The 24868-nt window shown below is 52.3% G+C and overlaps 1 protein-coding gene across 1 annotated transcript in view; it reads left to right on the top strand.

Annotated features, from left to right (window-relative positions):
- Positions 1 to 24868, top strand: part of PTGFRN (prostaglandin F2 receptor inhibitor) — a 47325-nt gene that overhangs the window by 3675 nt on the left and 18782 nt on the right. Inside the window, exons 2-4 of the mRNA XM_036452538.2 lie at positions 17713 to 18081; positions 20953 to 21378; positions 24312 to 24692. Coding sequence (XP_036308431.1) covers positions 17713 to 18081; positions 20953 to 21378; positions 24312 to 24692 — 1176 coding nt within the window. The remainder of the gene's footprint in view (positions 1 to 17712; positions 18082 to 20952; positions 21379 to 24311; positions 24693 to 24868) is intronic.

Here is a 24868-nt window from a genome sequence, read left to right as displayed (position 1 = left end):
CCTTTATCTGTGGGTGATGGGTAGCCATGGAAAGTTCCCAGGACATGGCAGTCTGATTGAGGAGGGTCAATCCTCTCTAGTTTGCAGCAGGGATTAGAGAAGGGAAGGTATGGAGATTGTGGAGGGAGGCTAATATATTTTTAATTTGTGTCTTTTAAGAAAATACTTGCAAATCCACTGAAGTAGTTTTTAAATGACAAAAGCATTGCGTCTACACTTTAAAACTCACCTAACATAGAAGGGCATTAATTAGACAGGCCAAGCTGCTCACACAAATAGACTCAAAGCTCAGATCCTCAGACAATACAAGTGCCCTTCTTGGCAGGCCCGAGGGGATGTTTCCGATGAAAAGGTTGGGTGGGAGCCCCTCCTCCACACAGCCATTCTGGCTACCAGGCTGTTGGCAGTTCATGGTCTTCAACCCATAATTTATTGCATTTTTAAAAAAATATATATTTTTATTGATTTCAGAGAGGAAGAGAGAGGGATAGGGAGAAACATCAATAATGAGAATCATTGATTGGCTGCCTCCTGCATGTACCCTACTGGGGGGATCGAGCCTGCAACCCGGGCATGTACCCTTGGCCGGAATCGAACCTGGGATTCTTTAGTCCACAGGCTGACACACTCTATCCACTGAGCCAAACCAGCTAGGACAACCAGTAGTTTCTAAGGTCCCTTTGGTTGTCATCCCCACCTTTCCAGCCCCATGAAGGGGAAAAGGGCATGGAGGAGTCCATGGAGGCCTCACGGCCACGCTTGGAAGTGGCACCCGTCATTTCGTTCCTTTGACGTCAGTAGCTGCAAGGGAAGCTGGCACATGCAGAGTTGCCTGGCAGCTGTCTGCCAGCTACTGTGGAAGACGAGAAGAATAGATTTGGGAGGACAGTGAGCAGTTTCTGTCAGTTATAAAGGATATAAGGTAAACAAACAAACAAACAAAACACCCACCCTCCCACGGCCCAGGCATAGCACTCCTGTGTAAGGTACCTGTCTGTGTCCGTGGACTGAACGTTCTGCTTGTTCTCTCTCAGAGCTTCGGTACAGGGCTCTGCACCTATACAGGCACAGAGTGAGAACAGCAGCTACTGACCTAGGGCATGCAGACAAGCATCAGGCTCTTCCATGCATTTTCTTATTTAATCCTCGCAACGACACTTGGAGGAAAAGATACCGTTATTTTCCTCCGTATTCCAGGTGAGGAAACTGGTGCCCAGAGGAGCGAAGACACGTTTCCGGAGTCCTCCCGGGACTCCATGCTGACTCTGCTAAGGAGACGTTGGCTTATGGGCCCCATCACCTAATGCTGTGCATTTCATTTTTTTTTTATAATATATTTTATTGATATTTTACAGAAAGGAAGGTAGAGGGATAGAGAGCTAGAAACATCGATGAGAGAGAGACATCAATCAGCTGCCTCCTGCACACCCCTCAGCGGGGATGTGCCTGCAACCAAGGTACATGCCCTTGACCGGAATTGAACCTGGGACCTCTCAGCCCAAAGGCTCTGTCCACTGAGCCAAACCGGTTTCGGCATGCTGTGCATTTCTTGAGGTTAGTTTAGGTGGGAAGGGAGTGATAGTTGTGTTTGTTTGAAAGCAAACGCATGGTTCAAAATAACAGGGTCTGAGGTGAGGGCAGGCCAGACACACAATTCCTGCAACCCCGTGGCAGGTCACCACACCTCCTCCGAGGACGGGGACTGGAAGGCAGCTTTCTCCGGGCAGCCTGGCAGGAGGAACCCCCGTGCATTCATCCCGCCTCGCGGTCTTTGAAGTGCTGTGGCCTTCAGAGATTCCTTGGCACTCATTTCAGCCTTGTTAACAGAATTCCTGTATCTGCCAAGCTGATTAATGCCTGCCCGGGCTGTAATTATTCTTATTAGCCTGCTGAATAGGAGCTCTCGCTGGCAGCGCTCATTCCTTCACAAGGCAGCCGGGCCGGTCCGTGTGCATACGTATGGCTATTCTGTTCAGGTGACGGAGTGCTGAGCGCATTTTAACCCCGGAGATCGAACGTAGGTTTTCCTATCGACGCCTTGTCTGGCAGCTAAATAAGGTGTGTATGCGTCTGTCAGTGTGTGACTGCATCTCACTTTATCAAGCGGAGTTGGGGCGGGGAGCTGTCAGGGCATTTTATAGCTCTGCCGTTTAATTGCATTGGTTTCTCAAAGGCAGGATATAGCAAGGCCCTTGGACGCTCCGCTCTGGGAAAATAACTTGAACTGGCAAAAATTCTCCATAATTTATCTTCTGGAAGAGGCCGAGGGCTGCATTTGGCATAGCCGGTGGGTTTTTAAGATCTTGGAAGATGTCCTCCCCCCACCAACTGTAGTCTTTGGGAAGCAACGGGATTAGACCCAGCCACCGCCGCTGCTGCTGCCACCGCCCTGGGCCAGTGCGTAGATGAGAGATAATGACACTGTGTACACATCTGTGTTCTTCAAATGACGATTTCGCCGAAATGCTCCTGGAGTGTTGGTGTGAGATCGTGGAGTCGCCGAGCAGCGTGATTCAAGTTTAAGTACGATGTGCTGGGACCATTGTGTCCTGCCTCGCACCTTTCTGACTGCTGGAATGTGAAAGCGTTTACCTCACTCAGCACAATTCAGGGGGTGGAGAAGCACTCTGGCTGGTCCAGGAGGCGTCTGGCTTGGAACCATACGTAAAGGTTCAGGGCACATTTCAGAATGGCCTTTGAATCCTAATAAGATAGAGGCCATGTGCAGACAGATGGGTTACTTCGCAGGTGCTACCGGTGACACCAAGCCAGGAGCATCCTGATTGTGGCTCTTCCTCGTTTTTCGTTAGAACTGGATTGGGCCAGGACTTCCCGGCTTTTGTGCCATGGGAAGGACCTGCAAGGGTTTCAGGTGGCTTGTATGTAGTATGTCCCACTACCGATGCCTTCAGCCCCCAGAGCTGACAGGCCAGAGCTGCCCCTGACCCAGACACGGGGGTTACCCCAAGAGCCATACAGATGTGGTTACTTCCTGTGTGCGCTGTGATTTGACAGAGGTTGGCAGTTTTACCTGGTGAATCACAGCCCGTAGCCCCAACCCGGCCTTGAAACATGAGCTGTTTGAGGATGGGATGTTGAGAAGCTCGGTGGCCTGGAGAGTGGTCATTTATTCACTCAGTGAACGCTGAGCGTATTCACCAACCCTGGCCAGGCATCATCCCGAGTGCCGGGAGTGCCAGGGCTTCTGCCGGGAACAGAGCTGACTCCAATCTGCCCTCCAAGGTGGGGCAGGATGCACCCGACCTGTGGTCGGTGTTGTTGCCAGAATGTGCAGCACCACCTGGAGGACAGAGGTGAGGGTCAAGGCCAAGTTCTCGGGACTGCCTGCTGGGGCACAGGAAGTGGGAGGAAGAGCTCTGGAAGGAGTGGCCAGAGGATGGCAGGAGAACCAGGAGAGCGCTCAGCAGAGGCCATGCAGGGACGAGTGTGAGTAGACTGGTTAAAGGGGATTGGTCAAAGGTCAGAAATCAGAGCGATCAAGGCAGAGAGCAGCCTTGGATTTGGCGACGGAAGAGGAGGGACGTGAGAGGTTGTAAGCAGATCCCCGGGGGATTCTCGAACCATCGCTCAAGTGTGAGGTGCCCTGATCTGGATGAGTGCCCAACACACAGATTATTTGGTGGCCTGGGCTTCCTGGGCGAACGGTGAGGCCAAGGCCAAGGTCAGAGTCAGAGCGAGACGAGTATGGGTGGGCTCCTCCCTGGGAATGTGGAGCCGTTCACTTAGCCATGAGGAGGGGTCGGCTTAGGTCTGTTAGTGGAGGAATCGCGGGATCACGTGGTGTGGTCTCTCTCTCCAGGCCATGAGGGCGGAAGGATGAAGGGCGCAGGAGTCTGCAGGGAGCTGCCTCATGGACACGGTTGGCCAGGGAGTCCAGGTGGGAGAGTCAGGGGAGTGAGGCTGGAAGGGCTGATAAATGGCAGGCGAATTGAGGGGCCAGAGGGCATTGCTGAGGGCGAAAAGGCATACTCAGAGGCGCAAGGAAGTGATGGGCCAGGCAGGCAGGTGGTGAGGACCAAAGGAAGCCACGTCTGCATCCAGGGTAGTAGGCTGGGCGGGCAGGAGCCAAAATAAACATCCAGAGTTTTCACCTCTCGTGTCCTTTTGGCCAGTGTGTCTCTTAGTAATACCTGACTGGTTGGGTCTGAGCAGCTGAGGAGGCAGTGGTGTGGCTTTTTAGAAGCATTTGTGCCAGCCCTAACTGGTTTGGCTCAGTGGGTAGAGCGTCGGCCTGCGGATTGAAAGGTCCCATGTTCGATTCCGGTCAAGGGCATGCACCTTGGTTGCAGGCACATCCCCGGTAGGAGGTGTTGAGGAGGCAGCTGATCACTGTTTGTCTCTGATCAATGTTTCTAGCTCTCTATTCCTCTCCCTTCCTCTATGTAAAAAATCAATAAAATAGCCGAAACCAGTTTGGCTCAGTGGATAGAGCATCAGTCTGCGAAATGAAAGGTCCCAGGTTCGATTCCGGTCAAGGGCATGTACCTTGGTTGTGGGCACATCCCCAGTAGGGAGTGTGTAGGAAGCAACTGATCGATGTTTCTCTCTCATCAATGTTTTTAACTTTCTATCCCTCTCCCTTCCTCTCTGTAAAATCAATATATATATATTATCTGATGCTTTATATATATATAAAGCATTATCTGATGCTATATATATATATATATATATATATTATCTGATGCAGATATTGTAGAGTAAATGTATGGCTAAGATGAGGTGTGGTTTGGGGACAGGTGTGCTGAGGAGGAACCAGCCTCCCTAAGAAATTCCTTCCTACCTTTTACACAGCTCTTACGTTACGCCAGACACCGCACTTTCCATATATTAACTCATTTAGTAGGTTTTCAAAACCCCAGAGGTCGGTACTGTTGCCCCCATTTGACAGATGAGGAAACTGAGTCACAGAGCGGTGGAGGAATCTGCTCACGGTCACTCCACTAGTGGCAGAGCTGCCGGGTGGGATTGAAACCCAGTGGGCGGGGTCCAGATCTGAGCTCATAATGGCAGCACCCTGCTCCTCCTCTTCATTAGCCTCTATTCAGAGTCAAACATATGTTTGCAAACCTAGAAAGGAACTGATACAATTAGCCACAATGTGAGAACATTTGTTTCCTCGTATTCTGAAACAGGAGGCTTGGATTCTGGCCCTGGCTCTTCCACTCACTAATTTTGTGACCTTGGATGCATCGAAAAATAGCTCTTAGCCTCTGGAACGTGAGGGGCTGTGGGCCAGCAGCCGAACCCCGAAGGTCCCCTTCTGTTTCCGGAACTCTCCGAGTCCACGAAGACCCCTGCCATGGGCCATATGGGCTGTTTGGTCCAGCCCTGGCTCCGGGCCCATCTCCCCTCAGCCTCCCTCCCGTCTGCAGGCTGTGCTCCTTATCTCTCACCTGCCTGGCACCTCTCTGCAGCCGGGCGGGGGCTCGGAGGGCTCTGGGAATTGTTTGTCATTCTGTCACCATCAGCAGCTGCTTCCTCCCTCCAGCCCAGGCCCGGTGCTGGGAGACGCCATCTCTCCCCACCCCCAGGGTTCTCTGGGCTACGGAGGTGTCCCCACCTCCAGGCAGACTTCAGGTCAAAGAAACCATAGAGCCAGCAAGGCGTTTCCAGGAGACAGACTGTTTGTTACTAACTTTGGGGCCAGTTTTGTTGAGGATGTCGACCGTGAGGAAGCCAGGGGTCAGTCCCCGAGGCCCAGCCCTCAGGAACGGGGCTGGGTGTTCTTCCACACGTGGCCCTGAGTCCACGGAAGGGCCTGGCAGACGTTGATGCCCGATAAGCTCTCCTTTTTTGTTGTTGTTGTTGTTGTTAATCCTCGCCCAAGGAAATTTCCCCCCATAGATTTTTAAAGAGAGTGGAAGAGAGGGGGAGAGAGAGAGAAACATTGATGTGAGAGAGAGGCATCGATGGGTTGCCTCCCGCATGCACCCTTGACTGGGACAGAGGATTGAGCCTGCAACCGAGGTACATGCCCTTGACTGGAATCAACGGTGGGCCCTTGAGCCTGCAGGTTGGTGCTCTAACCACTGAGAAACCCAGCCAGGGTGGCTCTCCATTTCCTAATGCCCCCCAGACGAGGGTGAGAAGACAGATAGCTTCCGGTGTGTTCAGGTGTCTCCTCCAGGGCAGGGGCGTTGACATGCAGACGCCTCCCACCCGTGGTCTTCATTGGCTCCCCGGGTTTGGGGACATTCTTCCTTTTTATCTCTGAGTCTGAATGGGGAAGGTTCAAACTGGTGTTGGATGCCAAAACCAGTTTGGCTCAGTGGATAGAGTGTCAGTCTGCAGACTGAAAGATCCCAGGTTCTATTCCTGTCAAGGGCATGTACCTTGGTTGCAGGCACATCCTCAGTGGGGGGTGTGCAGGAGGCAGCTGGTTGATGATTCTCTCTCCTCGACGTTTCTGACTCTCTATCCCTCTCCCTTCCTCTCTGCAAAGAATCAATAAAATCTATTTTTTAAAAATGGTGTTGGAGGCAATGACAACCAAAAGGATCCGCTGGGAACCCCTGCTTGCAAACCCCGTCGCCAGCGCACTGGCTGCTTCCAGGTGCAGCCAGATGCCAACAAGGGGACAAGGGACATTTTCTCACGTCGCAGATGCAGATCTTCTCCCGGCTTCTGAGAGAGTGCCCGGCTGTGTTTTGTGTTTGGCGTGGCTCTCCACCTTTGGCCATTCTGGGGGTGGCCAGTGCTTTCCAAGTGCTCTGCCCCGCCTCCAGGATGTCCTGGGCACCAAAGACCAGCCGGTCTGGTGTCTGTCCAAGGTGCTGCTGCTCTGCTTATGCTGCAGAGAGGAGGTCAAAACAAAACAGCTTTTGGCATAGCTATTCATTTTTCCATTTCCTGAAGCCTGGCACGTCCAGTGTTTTCTTATTTATTAGAAGGCATTATAGTCCATCATCTCTGACGGACAGGTCCGTGCAGCCAGTGCCAAGAGAGGACCACGCATAGCGCCTGGCCCCACGCCTGGCACAGGGTGCCCACTGAGTCACTGTGCTCAAAGGTATAACACAAACGGATGCCCCGCTGTTTACCCGAGGCTGCAGGCCGAGACCTTCCTCCTCGTCCTGGCGGTCTTCGTTTCCGTTACCTGAGCAGCATTGAGGGAGCCTTTGCCACGTTCCTGACACGGAGGGAGACGGCGAGGGAACTGGGAAACGCAGTCCAGTCGTACTGAACAGCAGAATGGGCGGCTGGTGCTCGCTTCGAGCGGATGCATTTTTAGGGAGCTGTGCCTGTGGGACTGTTGGGATTATGGGGATGAAACGGGAGGCCTGGGGCCGATAGGAAGGAAGGCCTTCCTGGAGCAGGTGGGACTGGGAAGTGGTTTGAGCCGGGAGCAGGAAAAATGGTCTGAGCCATTTCAGGTACGGAAATGGCCCGTGGTCCGTAGGAGCAGATCGGCGTGTTTGGGTCTGTGTCCCGTTTGGGGATTAGCTGGAACCGTGAGAGAGGGACCCCGGGGATGTGTTGAACTCTGAGGAGGGAGGAAGGCGAGCAGTCACCCTGCGAGGTGTCATCAGCGCCCACAGAGCAGCTAAGAGCCCGCGCGCTCTGGCGAGGCTGGTGAAGCTGGTGAGGCCTGCGGGGCCCACAGGAAGCTCGCCCGCTAAATGAAGGTGATGTATCAGGCCATAATCCTATTTCTGGTTGTTTCTCACAAGGAAATGGCTCATAAAACAATTACCGATGTCCCCCTGAGGTAGTGGATCGGAGCATTTCTTCTGAGGACTATCACCTGGCAGGAGGCGCGGGTACGCTTCAGAGGAAGAACGGGGGGTGTTAGATGGGTTTTCCGTGGAAACCAGCTCTGTACAATCATGCGGTCTGTTCATCGGGGTCCCACTTTAATAACAATTTATCCCACAAGCCAGTTTCATCTGGAACAACAGGATGCGTCCCGAAAGCTTTGTGTCTTTCCTGGCTCTTAAGTAGCCGGGGAGGGTACCCCTGCTCCCGCACCTCAAGGCGGTATGTTACTGCCCAATTGTCCTCCCAGGGACCCAAGGCCTAGGGCAGTGGTTGGCAAACTCATTCGTCCACAGAGCCAAATATCAGCAGTGCAGTGATTGAAATTTCTTTTGAGAGCCACATTTTTTTAAAACTTCTAATGCCACTTCTTCAAAATAGACTCGCTCAGGCTGTGGCATTTTGTGGAAGAGCCGCACTCAAGAGGCCAAATACTCGTGAGCCGCAGTTTGCCGACCACGGGCCTAAGGGAGTTACCATGCAGCGGGATGGGAGCTTGTTTCTGAGAAAATAGCAGTGATGGTGGCAAGTTTGCTGTTCTGCCCAGCATGGCCACTGAAGGCATTGACCTCAAAACAAAGGTGTGGCATGGCTCAATGGTTGAGCATTGACCTATGAACCAGGAGGTCACGGTTCGATTGCCAGTGAGGCCACATGCCCGGGGTGCAGGCTCAATCCCAGGGTGGGGTGTGCAGGAGGCAGCCGGTCCAAGATTCTCTCTCATCATTGTTTCTGTCTCTCTCTCTCCCTCGTCCTTCTTCTCTGAAATCAATGCAAATATATTTAAAAAACAAAACACAAGTGTGGACTCCTTGAAGTTTTCCCAAGTGCCCCTCATTCCATGTCCTTGGAAACGACTGGATAATCTATGCCCGAGTTGCCTCTCTCTTGTTTTTGATTTATCTCGGAACGGTTTCCATTGGGAACTGAAAAGTCAAGCTTCACTTCCGGGAGACAGGGGACCCGTTCTGAGCCGGGTGATGCTGGCCGTGGCATAGAGCAGCCTGTGCCAGTTCCTTAGCCGTGGGCTCACCGAGCCGTGTGCCATCAGCGCACAGCCGTGGACGTGTAATGCTCTGACTGTTAGGGTGAGTGCTGGTCCTCCTAGCTCCGAGGGCAAGCACCCTGACCGTAGGACCAGTCGGTTTTTATCTCAATGTCTAGGAATTCAAGTCTTTGAATGACATTCATTTCTACATTAATTTATCTCATCTCTACCTCTATGTCTGTAATAGACACAATATGTGATGTATGAAGTCTGTATATAAAATCGTGGGCCTTGCTGAAACCAGTTTGGCTCGGTGGACTGAAGGTCCCAGGTTTGATTCCGGTCAAGGGCACGCACTTTGGTTGTGGGCACATCCCTAGTAGGGAGTGTGCAAGAGGCAGCTGATCAGTGTTTCTCTCTCATCGATGTTTCTAACTCTCTATCCCTCTCCCTTCCTCTCTGTAAAAAAATCAATAAAATATATTAAAAGTTAATAAGTAAACAAAATAAAGTCGTGGGCCTTAAGTCAAAAGGGGGCAGGGGTTAGGATGTGTCTTTACTCTCTCCGGAAGGTGTGCTTACTGTCCTTTTATTAGTATTTCCGAAAGGATTGCGGGTCACTTCCTTCCTAAGGCGGATATTTATGGGGTCGGGCAGGAGAAAATGGAGTCTGCCATGAACACAGGGCTGAGATGGTCTCCATTCTGTCTCCGTTCTTCCTCGGCTTCTTCTTGGCAGCTCCTGGGAAAGACAAACGCATGGCTTCTCCTCATTGTTTCTCCTCTCCCTCCACCCCTTCCTTGCTTTGTGCGGGTGGCACAACCTCTCCCATCCCCACTGGCACCGCTCCCTACTGGGCCTCACTCGGTTGTCTACGAGGAGGAAGAGCTGACGGAGAGGAGGAGCAAATGAGGAGGAGGATGAGCAGACGGGGAGGAGGAGGACCAGATAGCAGAGGTCTTCAGGTCTAGCGTGTGCCCAGGGCCCTGTGGCTCAGTGCCTCCGCACCGCAGCCCTCCTGCTGGTCCTCATTGTTGTAGCAGCAGCCAGCTCCGGCCACATGGAGGGAAGAGGCAGTGATGCTGCTGCCGGCACATGGGCCTCTTCGTGCCAGCTGCCTCGTTCGTTACCTCTGGTTATTCTCAGCATCCTGCTTGGTGTTATCCCAGAGCTCTGGGCCGAGGAGGACAGCCCCTCGACTCCTGTGGATGCCGGTCTAGATGTGGAGGTGTGACGTACACAGGAAAAGCCGTGGCTTCGCAGGAGTGTCCGGGGACTGTTAGGGGAAAGTGCTGAAAGCTTGGAGAACAGGAGAACATTATGGGCTGGTTTAGAGAGGTGTTCTTGCAGACGAGATAGGATGACCGATGTAATCTCTATACCAGTGGTCGGCAAACTGCTGCTCTTTGGCCCCTTGAGTGTGGCTCTTCCACAAAATACCATGGCCTGGGCGAGTCTATTTTGAAGAAGTGGCGTTAGAAGAAGTTTAAGTTTAAAAAATTTGGCTCTCAAAAGAAATTTCCATCTTGTACTGTAGATATTTGGCTCTGTGGACTAATGAGTTTGCCGACCACTGCTCTCTACCTATTTGTATCACTACCTTTGTCTCCTCTCTACCTGGACAGCCATTCTTTAGTGGCCTGTCTGGATTGGGACTCTTTTGTAAGATCCACAGCACCCAGCTCATTGGCTTCTCCAGCCCCAAAGAAGAGGGACAATAAAACGGACGGGGTGCAATGTGGGGTTTGGAACACTGAGGTGGCATCACTTCCGGGGTCCTGAGAACTGCTCTCCGGACTGAGGTGTGTTCCTCTCACCACACACTCTTCACTTTCTGTGACGAGCTTAGCAAAGAGCTTCTATGAAAATTCGTTGACGAGGAGCCATTTCTGATATAAATGAGGCTAATGACTCCGGTTATAACCCACGTAGGTGACGAGCCCGGGATCAGTTCCAGTCTGCAGAGGCTCGTGCGGTCATGACCTCACCAGGCATGTCGCTGGGCCGGGGACGTGATGATGAGCAGGGAACCAGCCATCTGCCCCTTCCAGGGGCTCACAGTCCAGCAGGGGAGGCAGGCATGCCCGGGTGATCCTGGCAGCCGGGCCCACTGACCCTCAGCGGGCACATTCTGAACTCCACCTGGGCTGGGACCGAGCCTGGGGGAGCATCCGGAGTGGCTTCTGCCAGGTGGATGCGCGTGAGCGCATTCTGTCGGACTGAGGAGGTTTTTGTTGGGCAGAGACGGGCTGGGCGGTTGGTTTCAGCCAGGGGAAGAACACGGGAAGGAAATACAGCCTGTCCTACCTCCCCGCCCGCCCGCCCCCACCCACCAAAGGCCCCATTCAAATTGTGCCTTTGAACACAGTGGACAGTGTTGACAATGCGTGAAGCTTTTCCCTAATCCTTTTGGGTGGGCACACCCTCACTTTGAATTCCATGCCGCTGGTTCGTGTCTCTCTTTGGTTCCTTACATCCTTCCTGGCATCACAGTTTATAAGTGCGCCTCTGACCCTCAACACATCGCATGTACGTCCCTCCAAAGAAGATGCGGGGGCTGGCTTGCCTCTGCCAGGCATCATCCGGCACTGGGGCCGCTTGCTCAGTATTGTTAGTTGAGTGAGTAGCATTGTATGCGTCTAGTGTGTGTCAGGGAGGTCTTAGCTGAACCTTAAAAAAATGGTTATAGCCGAAACCGGTTTGGCTCAGTGGATGGAGCGTTGGCCTGCGGACTGAAGGGTCCCGGGTTCGATTCCGGTCAAGGGCATGCATCTAGGTTGCGGGCACATCCCTGGTGGGGGGTGTGCAGGAGGCGGCTGGTCGATGTTTCTCTCTCATCGACATTTCTAGCTCTCTATCCTTCTCCCTTCCTCTCTGTAAAAAATCAGTAAAAAATATATTTAAAAAAAATTATTATAAGGCCTGCTCTAGGAGAACCTATTTGCGTGTAGATGGGATTTTGAAGTCCTGCCACATGTGACTTCATTGCGCATTCTCTGCTGGCCGTGACTTGTTCGGAGCGGGCACTGCTGCACGCTCATCACTCGGGGACTGTCTCGAGGAAGCTGGTACAGCCCCTCCCTGCCAGGCCTCTCGGTGGCAGACGGGAAGAGACAAAGGTTTTTCATCAGTTGAGTCAGATACGCCAAGAAAGGCCCCATAAAGCTGTCCACGGTTGACCTCTGTGTTCAGTTCTCGCTCGCAGCAGCCGGGCCTGGGCGCTCCCTGTGGAGAGCCACGGGCCTTCGGTCTCTCTTAAAGGCCCCGTAAGGTTTCCGGCAGGGGGACTCCGGTCTCCTTTTATAAGGCAGGCTGAAATACCACCAGCTCTTTCGTGTCCGTGTTTCCGCTCCGCCTGGACCCCTGGATTCAAAACTGCCAATCTTCCCACGCGGCTCCGATTGGAAAAACCAGGCTGTTGGCTTCTGGGCAGTTCAGCGAGAGGCGGTAACATTTGAGCGGTGGCAGGAACCCTTGGCCTGGATTCCGCAGGTCTTGATTTAGAATCATGTGGGTGATAACCCAAGAAATAACATAGATTTCCCCTGGATACCACGAGGGGGTGGGAGAGGGTAGACACATTCAGGGTAGCCTTTATTAGCTCGTCTCTCGTAAGGATGCCTGGCGTTTGCCAATCCTGCTTATTGAATGCCACGTTGCAGGAACAGGTAACCTTGGAAAACGTGCCTGCCTTTTCTGGCCTGCCCCCACCCATGCTCCACTGCGGAGGCATTTCATTATCTTCGCGAGTCCTTCAAAGGGAGGCAGATGTTCATGTGGAAGGAGTGGCCTCTTGATTATCAATTATCTGTACTGCTGAAAAGTCAGCTGCCAAGAGCCTCCTACTCAGCTCTGGAATAAAGTTCCCTTTACCTCCTTTGCATATGAAAGTGTGAGATGTTAGAGTTAGTCTCACTTAGTATGGGGGGGCGGGTATTGAGGAACCTGGAAGGTATTTTTAACAATCCTACGTCTCTGTTTCTCTCGTCTACCTACTTCATCTTGAGAATTATGTACTTCTTCTCTTAGTAACTCATTTCTGTCACTCTGCAGCCGATGTGGTACCGTGGCCCTTGGAGAATTGGAAAGATTTTATAGGGAATCTCAAGCTTTCTCCTTCCTCCCCAGAGCAAAGACACCACCCACTGGAGGTGCTGGTGTCGGCAGTACAGGGGAAGGCCTGCACTGTGCGGTGTGTAGACAGGCCAGAGAAAGTTGGGTGCAGGCTCTGCACTTAATAGCTGTTATGACCTCCAGCAAGTCGATTAACTTCCCTGAGCCTCCGTTCCAGTCCTCGGTTCCCTCAGTTCTATGGTAGAGGTGGCGTCCCAGCACCTATCTTACAGTTCTGTTCTGTGGATTCATTACGATGAATTAGGAATAGTGGCTGCCTCTGTGCGTGGCATGTAAGGGAGATGCAGTATATTAGTATTCCAGTCTTATCGTTGACAGATATTTGATGATGAGTCAAAGTGAACACATTACTAAATAAGGACTTAAGAGCTTACATGATTTTTAGCTGAAATGGATTCTTGGATTAATCAACTTTTTTTTTTGTTTTTTTTTTTTTTTTTTTTTTTTTTTTTTTTTTTTTTTTTTGTCATCCCCTTCTGCCCTCTGTTAGTTTATTTGTTATCCATTCTGTCATTTTCATGGTTATTCTAGGGATTAGAACATGCTTTGTGGGCTTAGTGTCTACCGGTGGCCCTATTTATTCCACTCTTTCCCTCACTTTCTGTGCTGTTGGTGTCACATTTTATTTTATTTATTTATTTACTTAATATATATTTTATTGATTTTTTTTACAGAGAGGAAGGGAGAGGGATAGAGAGTTAGAAACATTGATGACATTCCCTTGACCGGAATCGAACCTGGGACCCTTCAGTCCGCAGGCCGACGTTCTATCCACTGAGCCAAACCGGTTTCGGCCTCAGTGTTACTTTAAAGGGTGCTAAAGAAAAGCTTTAAACCATTACTTAGTAAAGACATTTTATGAAGAACTAGACTAATAATAGTTCAAATAGCAGTGTGTTTGGGGACTCTCAATTTGAAATGCTGGTAGAATTTAGAAAACCAGAGCAAAGTTTTTTTCTATTATATATTTATATATATTTTTTAAATATATATTTTATTTATTCTTTATAGAGAAGAAGGGAGAGAGATAGAGAGCTAGAAACATCGATGAGAGAGAAACATCGATCAGCTGCCTCCTGCACACCCCCCACTGGGGATGTGCCTGCAACCAAGGTCCATGCCCTTGACCGGAATCGAACCTGGGACCCTTCAGTCTGCAAGTCGACGCTCTGTCCACTGAGCCAAACCAGCCTCGGCAAAAACCAGAGCAAAGTTTTATTCTTTTCCCCTCAGTTATCAGCTGCTAAAAGAGATTTTGACAAAAATTGGCAATATGCAGCTATGCAGATTTTTTTTTTTTTTGATTGGGAAAAAAAGCCATCTGCTTTATTATTTTTTTATCATTTATATTTATTTTAAAATATTATTAGCTGTTTCTTAACACTATTAAAGAAAATCTGCTGAATACCAGATTGCTTGTAGCGAGTTGAAATTCTGTTACCAGAATTTAAAATCTTGATTTGTGTGGCTGAGGGGACAGCTGAGTTCTGCATGTAAGACACAGCTCGGGTTTATATGTTTTCAGATCAGAACTTGATCTTTCAATCATCTGTTCATATCTGCTTCACTTTTCTCAGCGGCACGATCACAGAGGCAGCGTCGGAGGTACCGTCACGGGTTGAGCTGGGACGTGGAGGCAGGAGGGATGGGAGATGGGAGATGGGAGGGGGATGGGAGGCTTCACAGAGGAGGTGGCACTGGCGCTGCTGCTTGCAAGAGGCTGAGGGATTGCTGACACAGGCACCGAGGCAGCGGCCAGAGGGCACACGAGTGCATGGCGTTTCCAGAAAAGGAAGGGTCATTTGTTTCGTTGGAGTATAAGCATTATGGAGTAGGGGAGCAGAATGGTTGGAGAAGAAGCCAGAGTGCTAGCCATGGGGCAGACCATGCATGATCTTGTATGTCTTTCATGCAGCCACTCGTTTTGCAAATATTTATTGAACAACTATTAGGTACCAGGCCCTGGAGTAGGCTCTGGCATTCTTTCAGCAGTGAACAAAACAGGTTGGAACTTACCTTGCAGTGGAAGGAGACAGACTGTAAGTCATAGTAAAGATATATAAACGTACATAAAGTGTAATAGGCCGAAACCGGTTTGGCTCAGCGGTAGAGCGTCGGTCTGCGGACTGAAAGGTCCCAGGTTCGATTCCGGTCAAGGGCATGTACGTTGGTTGCGGGCACATCCCCAGTAGGGGGTGTGCAAGAGGCAGCTGATCGATGTTTCTCTCTCATCAATGTTTCTAACACTCTATCCCTCTCTTTTCCTCTTTGTAAAAAATGAATAAAATATATATATATATATATATATATATATGTATATATATATATATATATTTTTATTTTATTTTTTTTTATTTTTTTTTAAGTGTAATAGTGATAAGTGAGAAGAAGGACATTTGGAAGGAGGAAGAATGGAGTGGGGCGATTTTAGTGTGGTTAGCAAAGGGCTTCCTACGAAGGTGACACTGGAATTAAGATCTGAAGGTAGTGAAGAAGCTGAGAGAGAGAGAGAGAGAGAGAGAGAGAGAGAGAGCGCGCGCGTGAGAGCGCTCCGGACTGAGGAGCCATGCAAAAGCCCCGAGGTTACAGCAGGCCTGCTTTGTGCAAGAAACCGTAGGAGGAGTGCAGGGCTGAAATACAGTGGTGGGAGCCAGAGGGGGAGGAGCAGGGGGTTCGAGGGCAGCCAGATGTTGTGAGGTTTTGTTTGGACGGCCTCTGGGAGAATTCCCACGTATCTGATTGAAATGGGAATGAGTGGCATGTTTTGAGCAGAGGAAGGACGTCACACAACGTTAACCCGGAGACCAGTTGGGAGGCTGTTGGCAGTACGCGTGGAGAGGGGGATGGCACCTTGTCGCGGGGAGATGGCAGTGGGACATCTGGAAGGTGGATTGTGTCCTGTAGGTGTAAGGAGCCCTGAAGACTCCTGGGGAGGCAGGATGGAGACACAGGAGCTGGATCCGGTTCCCCAGCTGCAGTCACTAAGAATAAAGATAGTGCCCCAACTGGTTTGGCTCAGTGGATGGAGCCTGCGGACTGAAGGGTCCCAGGTTCGATTCCAGTCAAGGGCATGTACCTTGGTTGTGGGCACATCCCCAGTGGAGGGTGTGCAAGAGGCAGCTGATCGATGTTTCTCTCTCATCGATGTTTCTAGTTCTCTATCCCTCTCCTTTCCTCTCTGTAAAAAAATCAATAAAATACATTTAAAAGAAAAAAGAGAGAGGGAGAGAGACAAGGTTCCCTTGTGAACTGTGGCGATGCTGGCTTTGCTGCTGGGCAGTCCCCATTCTGTCGAGCTTTGCTTGCACGGCGGGTCCTCAGCGAGCCAGTTCATCTCCCGGACTCGGGGCGTCCTCCGTGCCCCATTTCAGAGGGAAGGCCGGGCTGAGAGGTCTCCCAGATGCGAATGTGGGTCTCCTTGACCTCAGAGCCCGTGCTCCCTCCCCTGTCTCATTCACAGAGCATCCAGAAGGAGTCACGCGTGCTCATTGGTCTGGGCCGCAGTGCCAAACGCAGCTGGTACATGCAGTCTGGAATCGTGCCGGATTTCCCTGCCATGAAGACGTTTCAGAGGTCACACAGGAATGCCCAAGAACTCGTGGCTTTGTCCCCCGCTTGTCCCCAGCGAGTGGCTGCGTTCCTAACTACGCTCAGCCCAGCAACCAGCCAACGAGCCCCCTCCCTCCTCTTCTCTCTCCCCCTGTGTGCTTTCCTATCCTCATTCTGCTTTTGGTGAAGAGTAGGGAGAAGGAAATGAGCCAGAAAATAGAAAATTAATACTTGGTAGAGTTGTCATATTTTAAAATTAATTTATAGGCGATGTCAGATCATCGGAGTTAAGTCATTTTATCAGCAGGCTGGTGTAGGATTTAAAAATTGACATCCATCAATGCCAGTCAGTCCCCGGAGCCCCGGGGAATGGTCTCCGGGGACCAGGGCTGACACAGGGGCGGGCACAAGTGTAAATACTTGATTAGCTGTGTCCTTTTCTCTCCCACAAAACCTACGCCGTGTCCGCACCCCAGGGAGCGGGAATGATGGCATGTTACATAGTAAGGGGAGGAAGACGCCGCTATTCAGATCTGTGGCCCGCTCACTTTAAATACTTGTCTTCCTCCCTGGCCATCCTAGGCAACTCGGGTGAGAGGCACTGATTTCCGGTGCACTCCTCCTCCTCCTTTTTTTTGTTGTTTTTGTTTAAATATATTTTATTGATTTCTTACAGAGAGGAAGGGAGAAGGATAGAGAGCTAGAAACATCGATGAGAGAGAAACATCAACCAGCTGCCTCCTGCACACCCCCTACTGGGGATGTGCCCGCAACCAAGGTACATCCCCTTGACCAGAATCAAACCTGGGACCCTTAAGTCTGCAGGCTGACGCTCTATCCACTGAGCCAAACCGGTTTTGGCATCCTGGCTCCTTCTTCTTTTTTTTTTTAATATATTTTATTGATTTTGTACAGAGAGGAAGGGAGAGAGATACAGAGTTAGAAACATCGATGAGAGAGAGTCATCGATCAGCTGCCTCTTGCACACTCCCCACTGGGGATATGCCCGCAACCAAGGTACATGCCCTTGACCGGAATCGAACCCGGGACCCTTCAGTCCCCAAGCCGACGCTCTATCCATTGAGCCAAACCGGTCCCGGCGATCCTGGCTCCTTCTGTACGGACACAGACAGGGCCCCGTTTTCCCCAGCTGTCCAGGCGCGTCACCGCTCTGCCACGTGCCCGCCAGCAGCAGGGCCCGCAGGTGTGCCAGCAGGAAGGCCCGGCCGCATCCAAGCCCGGCCTCTCTCCTCTCGTCCCCGCAGGTCTTTGTCGAGGGCGCGTGGTGAGGGTCCCCCCCGGGAGCCTGGTGCGCGTGGTGGGCACCGAGCTGGTCATCCCCTGCAACGTCAGCGACTACGACGGCCCCAGCGAGCAGAACTTCGACTGGAGCTTCTCGCCCTCAGGGGGCAGCTTCGTGGAGCTGGCCAGCACCTGGGAGGTGGGCTTCGGGGCGCAGGCCTACCGGGAGCGCCTGCAGCGGGGGGACATCCTCCTGAGGCGCACCGCCAACGACGCCGTGGAGCTCCACGTCAGGAACGTCCAGCCCTCGGACCAGGGCCACTACAAGTGTTCCACCCCCAGCACGGACGCCACCGTCCAGGGCAACTATGAGGATACGGTGCAGGTGAAAGGTACATCCTCTAGGGGGGGTCGCCACGCCGGCGGCCACCCTCGCCCCTGCCACGTGGCCGTGGGTGACTTTGCCCAGCAGCGGAACACCTCCGGGGCCCTGCTTCCTCCCCTAATGAGTGGCAGCATTTTATCTGACTGCAGGCAGGGGGAAAGCCCTGTGCGCCGGCCCCCCCCCACCCCCCTTGAGGGTCCTTTCCCTTCACTGTGATTCTGGGCCCTCCCCTGGCCGGTGAGTTGCAGGCAGGCGGGCCAGGTGGTAGGGGGCGCAGCTCTGAGCCAGGTTGCCTACACTCCGTGGGCCACTTACCGGCTCTGCCACTTGTCAGCTGTGTGGCATGGGTGGGTGGGCCGGCTCCCTCTGTCACAGTGCCGTCCTCAGAGGAGGCGAGGACAGGGAGATGGCACGTGGAAAGCCGCCGTGCGGTGCCACAGTAAGCATTCGGTGAAGGCTGGCGATGAGAAGCTGACGGCCGTGATGATACTGTTTGGCCTGATGGGAACAACAGATACTGCAAAGCTCGTGTCCTCCCGTGGGCCCGGAAGCACCTGTTAGCTCTTGAACTTGTACGGGTTCTATGTCGAGGAAGAGGGATGTGGTCACGGCTCACTTATGATGGGCACGGCAAGCTGATGGGCCTGGCTGTGCAGCTCATCACACCTTGTGTATTGGCAATGTTGTTGTTTTTTCTACGTGATATTTTTTCTTTTTTTAATTACATTTTTATTGATTTCAGAGAGAGGAAGGGAGAGAGAGACAGAAACATCAATGATGAGAGAGAATCATTAATTGTCTGCCTCCCGCAGGCCCCCTACTGAGGATGGAGCCTGCAGCCCGGGAATTGAACCGTGTCCTCCTGGTTCACGGGTCAGTGCTCAGTCACTGGGCCTCATTGGCAGGGTTCGGGAATGTTTTTGTGTCTCCCCCCTCCCTCCCCCCCCCCCGTTAGATTTACTCACACATTCAGTTCTCTGAATTCAACGAAGAAGGTAGGACAGGCTATTTCTTGAATTTACACATGAGGAAATGGGAGAGCAGAGGTTAATTACTTCCTTAAAATCCCACAGCTAATTAGTAAATGGGCAAAAACAAACAATTTTAATTTGGGGCTAGCCAAATAGAAACATTATTGTTGTTATTTTGTATTAATTATGCATTTATTTGTACCCTGCCTTGTTCCAGAAAGAACTGATATCAGGGCAGGAGTGTATTTAACAATTAAGAAAGTGGAAGATATTGACATAAGAAAGTGCTAGATGTTGACATAACAAGAGGGCTTGATTCCCGTCGTAAGGATTTGTAGAACCCTACCATATCTCAGAAACTGTCCCCCCATTTGACTCCTGAGGAGATAAAACAGCCCTGTCCATGATGAAGGTATTAAAACATCAAATCTACCTCTTCCTTTTTCCTGTAGAAAATCCTAAATACGATTTTTAGAAAAAAATGTCCCATAAGGCATTCTTGCATTGCAGCTAACGAATGCATTGCTTTTGGCACATGCTACCTCTCCATTAGGCTAGATGCGCCCTGGCTTCCCCTCGTCACTGAAAGCAGAGGGACGGCCCACGACAGAGGCTGGTTGGCCGCCCAGGGGGAGCCCCTGGCACCTGCCACACATGGTCCAGAATCGGTCTGGCTGCCAGCCTCTGGGGTCTTGAAACATGTTCATCTGTGTCAGGGAAAACTGGCCTCCGGGACTGAGTCACATTAGCCAGAATCTCAGACGGGTGTATACTCTAGCCTAGAAGGTCATTACATTCGTTTTGTAGCAGGGATGGGTCTTTCTACATATGTAAGTTTTATCCTGTTTTCCTGAGCAGCCCTTCTCAAAGACACCATGTTAGTTTCTGGGTGTGAGATGGTGGCGAAAACCAGAGATGATGAGTCGTCATGTTCGAGCATTCTCTCATCCAGCTTCTAGACAGGCCTCGGGGATTGTCCCTGTCCCTGGGAAGAGGCCCTCTCTGATTCCCCCCACCCCCTCAATTCCTTCCAAAGGCACTGACCACACTTCCTTGTGGAAGAGCCGGGCCCCCTTCCCGATGGGAGGGCCCGAAGAGCGCCCGCAGAGAGCTGAGGTGTCTGTTTGCCTTGGCAGGTTCTCCCCCTAAGGAGCTCTGCTCACTCTGTGCACTCGCAGGCAGTGCCAGGCCCAGGGCGCTCCTGCCCAGCCTCCCTCTTGGGGGGGATCATGCTGCTTGGAGTCCTGGGCGCTTTCCCTTCAGCGTCCTGAGATAGGTCCACCTGACATCCCTCCTCAGAGATGTGGAAGCGAAGGCACAGAGCGGGTAAAGGGTTGTTTAAGGGAGTGGTCGGCAAACTCGTTAGCCAACAGAGCCAAATATCAACGGGACAACGATTGACATTTCTTTTGAGAGCCAAATCTTTTAAACTTAAACTATATAGGTAGGCACATTGTTAGTAACTTAATTAGGGTTCTCCTAAGCTGGCCTTTGCTAAAAACTCAAGGGGCCACAGAGCTGCATGTGGCTCGCGAGCTGCAGTTTGCCAACCACTGGTTTAAGGGAAGCAGAAGCAGGTCCGTTCCCAAGGTCTTAACTCCCAAAGGGAGTTTTCACACACACACACACACACACACACACACACACACACACCCATACACACCCATACTACCAGGGGGTCTTAGTAGCCCTCTTTTATTTTCATTTCCAAGTGAGAAAGTCAGGTAAGATGACAGACGAATGACAGCGGGAAAACGTGCCCATCTGGGCATCAGCACAGGGCAGGGGAGCAGGAAGCTGACCGTGGTCAGCCCGGCTGGTGGCTCAAGGCCAGAGAGGGGTCCGGTGCTCGCTGGGACGGAGGCTCAGGGGCTCTGCTGACGGTCTGTCCCTCCCTCCCCCTCCAGTGCTGGCCGACGCCCTGCACGTGGCTGCCGTCCCGCCGTCCCCCCCGGGCCCGGGCCGGAGCCTGAGCCTGCGCCTGGGGGAGCCCCTGGAGCTGCGCTGCGAGGCGGCCACCGCGTCCCCGCTGCACACGCACCTGGCGCTGCAGTGGGAGCTGCGGCACGGCGCCGCCCGGCAGCGCGTCCTGGCGCTCACCCGCGAGGGCCGCCTGCAGCCCGGCCCCGGCTACGAGCAGCGCTACCACGGCGGCGACGTGCGCCTGGACACCGCGGGCAGCGACGGCTACCGCCTGTCCGTGGGCCGGGCCCTGGCCGCCGACCAGGGCGCCTACCGCTGCGTGGTCAGCGAGTGGATCGAGGAGCAGGGCGCCTGGCAAGAGATCCAAGAAAAGGCCGTGGACGTGGCCACCGTGGTGATCCAGCCGACGGGTGAGCTTCTGGGAAATGGGTGGCTTAGACTGGCTCTTACTCTCCGGCCAGAGATGGTGTAAGAACTAGATAGCACTACGCTGGGTGGTAGCTTAGTCTCATCATGAGAGGAGAGGCTGTATTTCAGGTAGGAAAATAGAGAGAAATTTTTTAAATTTATTTTATTTTATTTTATTGACTTTTTACAGAGAGGAAAAGAGAGGGATAGAGAGTTAGAAACATCGACGAGAGAGAAACACCGACCAGCTGCCTCTTGCACACCCCTTACTGGGGATGTGCCCGCAACCAAGGTACATGCCCCTGACCGGAATCGAACCCAGGACCTTTCAGTCCACAGGCCGACGCTCTATCCACTGAGCCAAACAGGTTTCGACTGGGTTGTTGTTTAGTCTCAGCACGAGAGGAGAGGCTATACTTCAGGTAGGAAAACAGAAAGGAATTTTTTCTCATTCATCCATCACGGACTCCCTTTGGGAAGCCCAGGTTCAGACCTGCGCTAGATGCTGCTCGCTCGCGCTCGCTCTCGCTCTCTCTCGCTCTCGCTCTCGCTCTCTCTGCTCGCCCTCCCTCTCTCTCTCTCTCTCTCTCTCTCTCTCTCTCTCTCTCTCGCATTGCTGTGATAAACAGCTCAAAGCTCCTGGGGCAATGGGCTGTGGCCCCTGGGCGACCGTGTCCCCCGCCGTGTGACCAGGCCCCTCTTGCGTTACAAGAGTCCTCAGAACTGCTTGCTTCCTTTTGCTCCAGCCTGAATCCTTCCTGTTTTCCACAGGGAACCCCCCTTCCCCCCCAATCCAGAACATGTGGGAATAATGGTTTGTGGTGTGCCAAGGCATTGGCCGCTTGCAGAGACCTTGGCACAGAGAACTGTACAGTGGAGGAGACATTCCGGCCACCGCGGAGCCTAAGACCGTGGGCTCCCTGCGGACAGCCCGCAGCCGTGCTGACTGCTTCTCCACGCCCCCAGCTCCCTTCTGAGCTGTCGTCTGCCTCCAGCCGCTGGTGGCCTCCGCAGGGCTCCGCAGTATCCCGGGGTCTCTGACCACAGTCGTACGTGGGGTGGTTCAAACCACCGCCCAGACTCAGGGCAGCATACTGACTCCTCTGAAGACTGACTCCTAGTCTGGCTGGCATGGCTACCAGGAGGTCACCATTCAGTTCCCAGTCAGTGGACGGTGTGCAGGAGGCAGCCAGTCAATGATTCTCTCACATCATCAGTGTTCCTGTCTCTCTATCTCCTTCTTCCTTCCTCTCTGAAATCAATAAAAATATATATTTTTAAAAATGAAAAGAAAGGCATGCTCGAATTACATGTGGCTCCTATAAAAGGGCCTACCTCAAGAGGAGGAAGACTTTGGAGGGTGGAGGAGAGAAACGAGGCTGCAATTCCTTTTTCTAATTACTGTGGCCACCTCATTTTCTGTCTTCATCAAGGTGGGTCTTGAACTTGGCCTGAAACCCCCGTTAGAAATGTTGTCAGGCTTTGGAAATATTCACAGGAAAGCACTTCCCTCCAGAGGGCATGGGCTGGGGGGCTGGCCCTATTGGAACTGGCACCGGCCTCGGTCAGCCAGCCGCCTCCGACAGCGGTTGGAGCTGAGCCTGTGCTTCCTGCCTCCCATCCCCCCAACCCCCCACCCCACATCCCCTGGGAGCTATTGGCTATGGATCATCTAAGCAGCTGTTCCCACAGCGTTACCACGAGTTGAATGTTTTTCTACTCTGATTACAGATGTTCAACTCCTTTTCAAAAGCCCCCTAAATACAGCAAAGCGTTTCCATGTAAAAAGCTGTGGCAGGGGAATGCTGAAACCAGAGCTGCCCGCCGACGCTTCGCCTAAACATAGGCCGCTTTTCACCGTCCACGCCGAGGAGGGAGGGCGGCGGCCTGGTAACCCCAAAGCCATTGTTTTAGGTTGAAAATACATGCTTTACGCGTAGCTTCCAGGAGGTATGTCTCATGGGGTCTGCATTTCGAAGACGTGACTCATGAGGCCGTCTGGTCTGGTTCACTCTCCCAGTCCTTCTGTTTAGGATTCTCCCCCTCTTTTACCCAAAAGATGGTTTCACCCTCGCTCCTACCCTCTAGCCCCCAACTCCCCCATGCCCAGTCCTCAACTAATAATATGTACCAGTCCGAACAGAACTGTCACATCTCTATAAACACCCAGGTCTTGTCATACACTTGCAGAAGGTATAATTTCAGTTTTGTGGTGCTCAGCAGACTTCTTTCCACACAGCAGTGTATCCGTTAAAAGCAGAGTTCCTGGAGGCAGCAGCCTGGAATTGAATTTCAACTTCGCCACTTAATTGGCTGTGTGACCTTGGGCGAGTTCCTTACCTTCTCTGTGCTTCAGTTTCCTCAGTGGTAAAATGGAGATGGTAACAGTGACTACCTCATAGGGTTGCTTTGAAGTTATATATTTTTGAAGCACTCAGAAAGTACCTGACATATAGTAAGTGTATACGAATTTTTTTTTTTTATGAATGAAAGGAAATGTGGTGTGTTTTATGAGTTATTTAAGAAAAATTTCTCCAGCCCCTGGTTGGCGCGGCTCAATGGATAGAGCATCGGCCTGCGGACTGAAGGGTCCCAGGTTCGATTCTGGCCAAGGGCACGTGCCTGGGTTGTGGGCTTGATCCCCAGTTAGGGGGAAGTGCAGAAGGCAGCCGATCAATGATTCTCTCTCATCGTTGATGTTTCTATTTCTCTCTCCCTTCCTCTCGAAAAATCAATAAAATATATTTTTTAAAAACTTCTCCAGCACTTGCAGCTGTACAAAGCCCTCTAACTTTAATGCTGTGAATAAGAACCCGAAAGGAAATGATCTAAAGAGGGTAGGGGGAAAAGGGCACGGGGGAAGAGGGCACGGGGGGAGGGGAAAGGGACAAACGTCATCCAGGCGATCACCATGCCCTTGTTTTCCGTTTTCCAGTTCTGCGCGCCGTCGTGGGCAGGAACGTGTCCGTGGCCGAAGGCAAGGAGCTGGACCTGAGCTGCAACATCACCACGGACCGGGCGGATGACTTCCGGCCGGAGGTGACGTGGTACTTCAGCAGGACGCCTGACCGCACCTCGCCGGGCCCCCACGTGCTGGCACGGCTGGACCGCGACTCCCTGGTGCACAGCTCTCCTCACGTCGCGCTGAGCCACGCGGATGCTCGCTCCTACCATCTGCTGGTTCGGGACGTCAGCAAAGAGAACGCTGGCCACTACTCCTGCCACGTGACGCTCTGGGTCCCCGGGCATAACAGGAGCTGGCACAAGGTGGCAGAAGCCACGTCCGCCCCGGCGGTGGTGGATGTGACCTGGCTCGGTGAGTGGTGTGGAGGGTGGGTGGCTCCTACCCTCCCTGGGGCCGTCCCTCCTCGGGGGTATTGAGCTAGAGCGCTGTGCGTTGCATGCTAGTTTGGCGTTCTCTCGGCACCAGGATGAGCGGCTTGGATGGGTCCCAAGCTAGGCGTGAAAGCAAAACTGGCTGAAACAGAATCT

The sequence above is a fragment of the Pipistrellus kuhlii genome, unplaced genomic scaffold, assembly GCF_014108245.1.
Source record: "Pipistrellus kuhlii isolate mPipKuh1 unplaced genomic scaffold, mPipKuh1.p scaffold_m20_p_24, whole genome shotgun sequence".
Classification (NCBI taxonomy): Eukaryota; Metazoa; Chordata; class Mammalia; order Chiroptera; family Vespertilionidae; genus Pipistrellus; species Pipistrellus kuhlii.
This window is presented reverse-complemented; position numbering and strand designations above follow the sequence as displayed.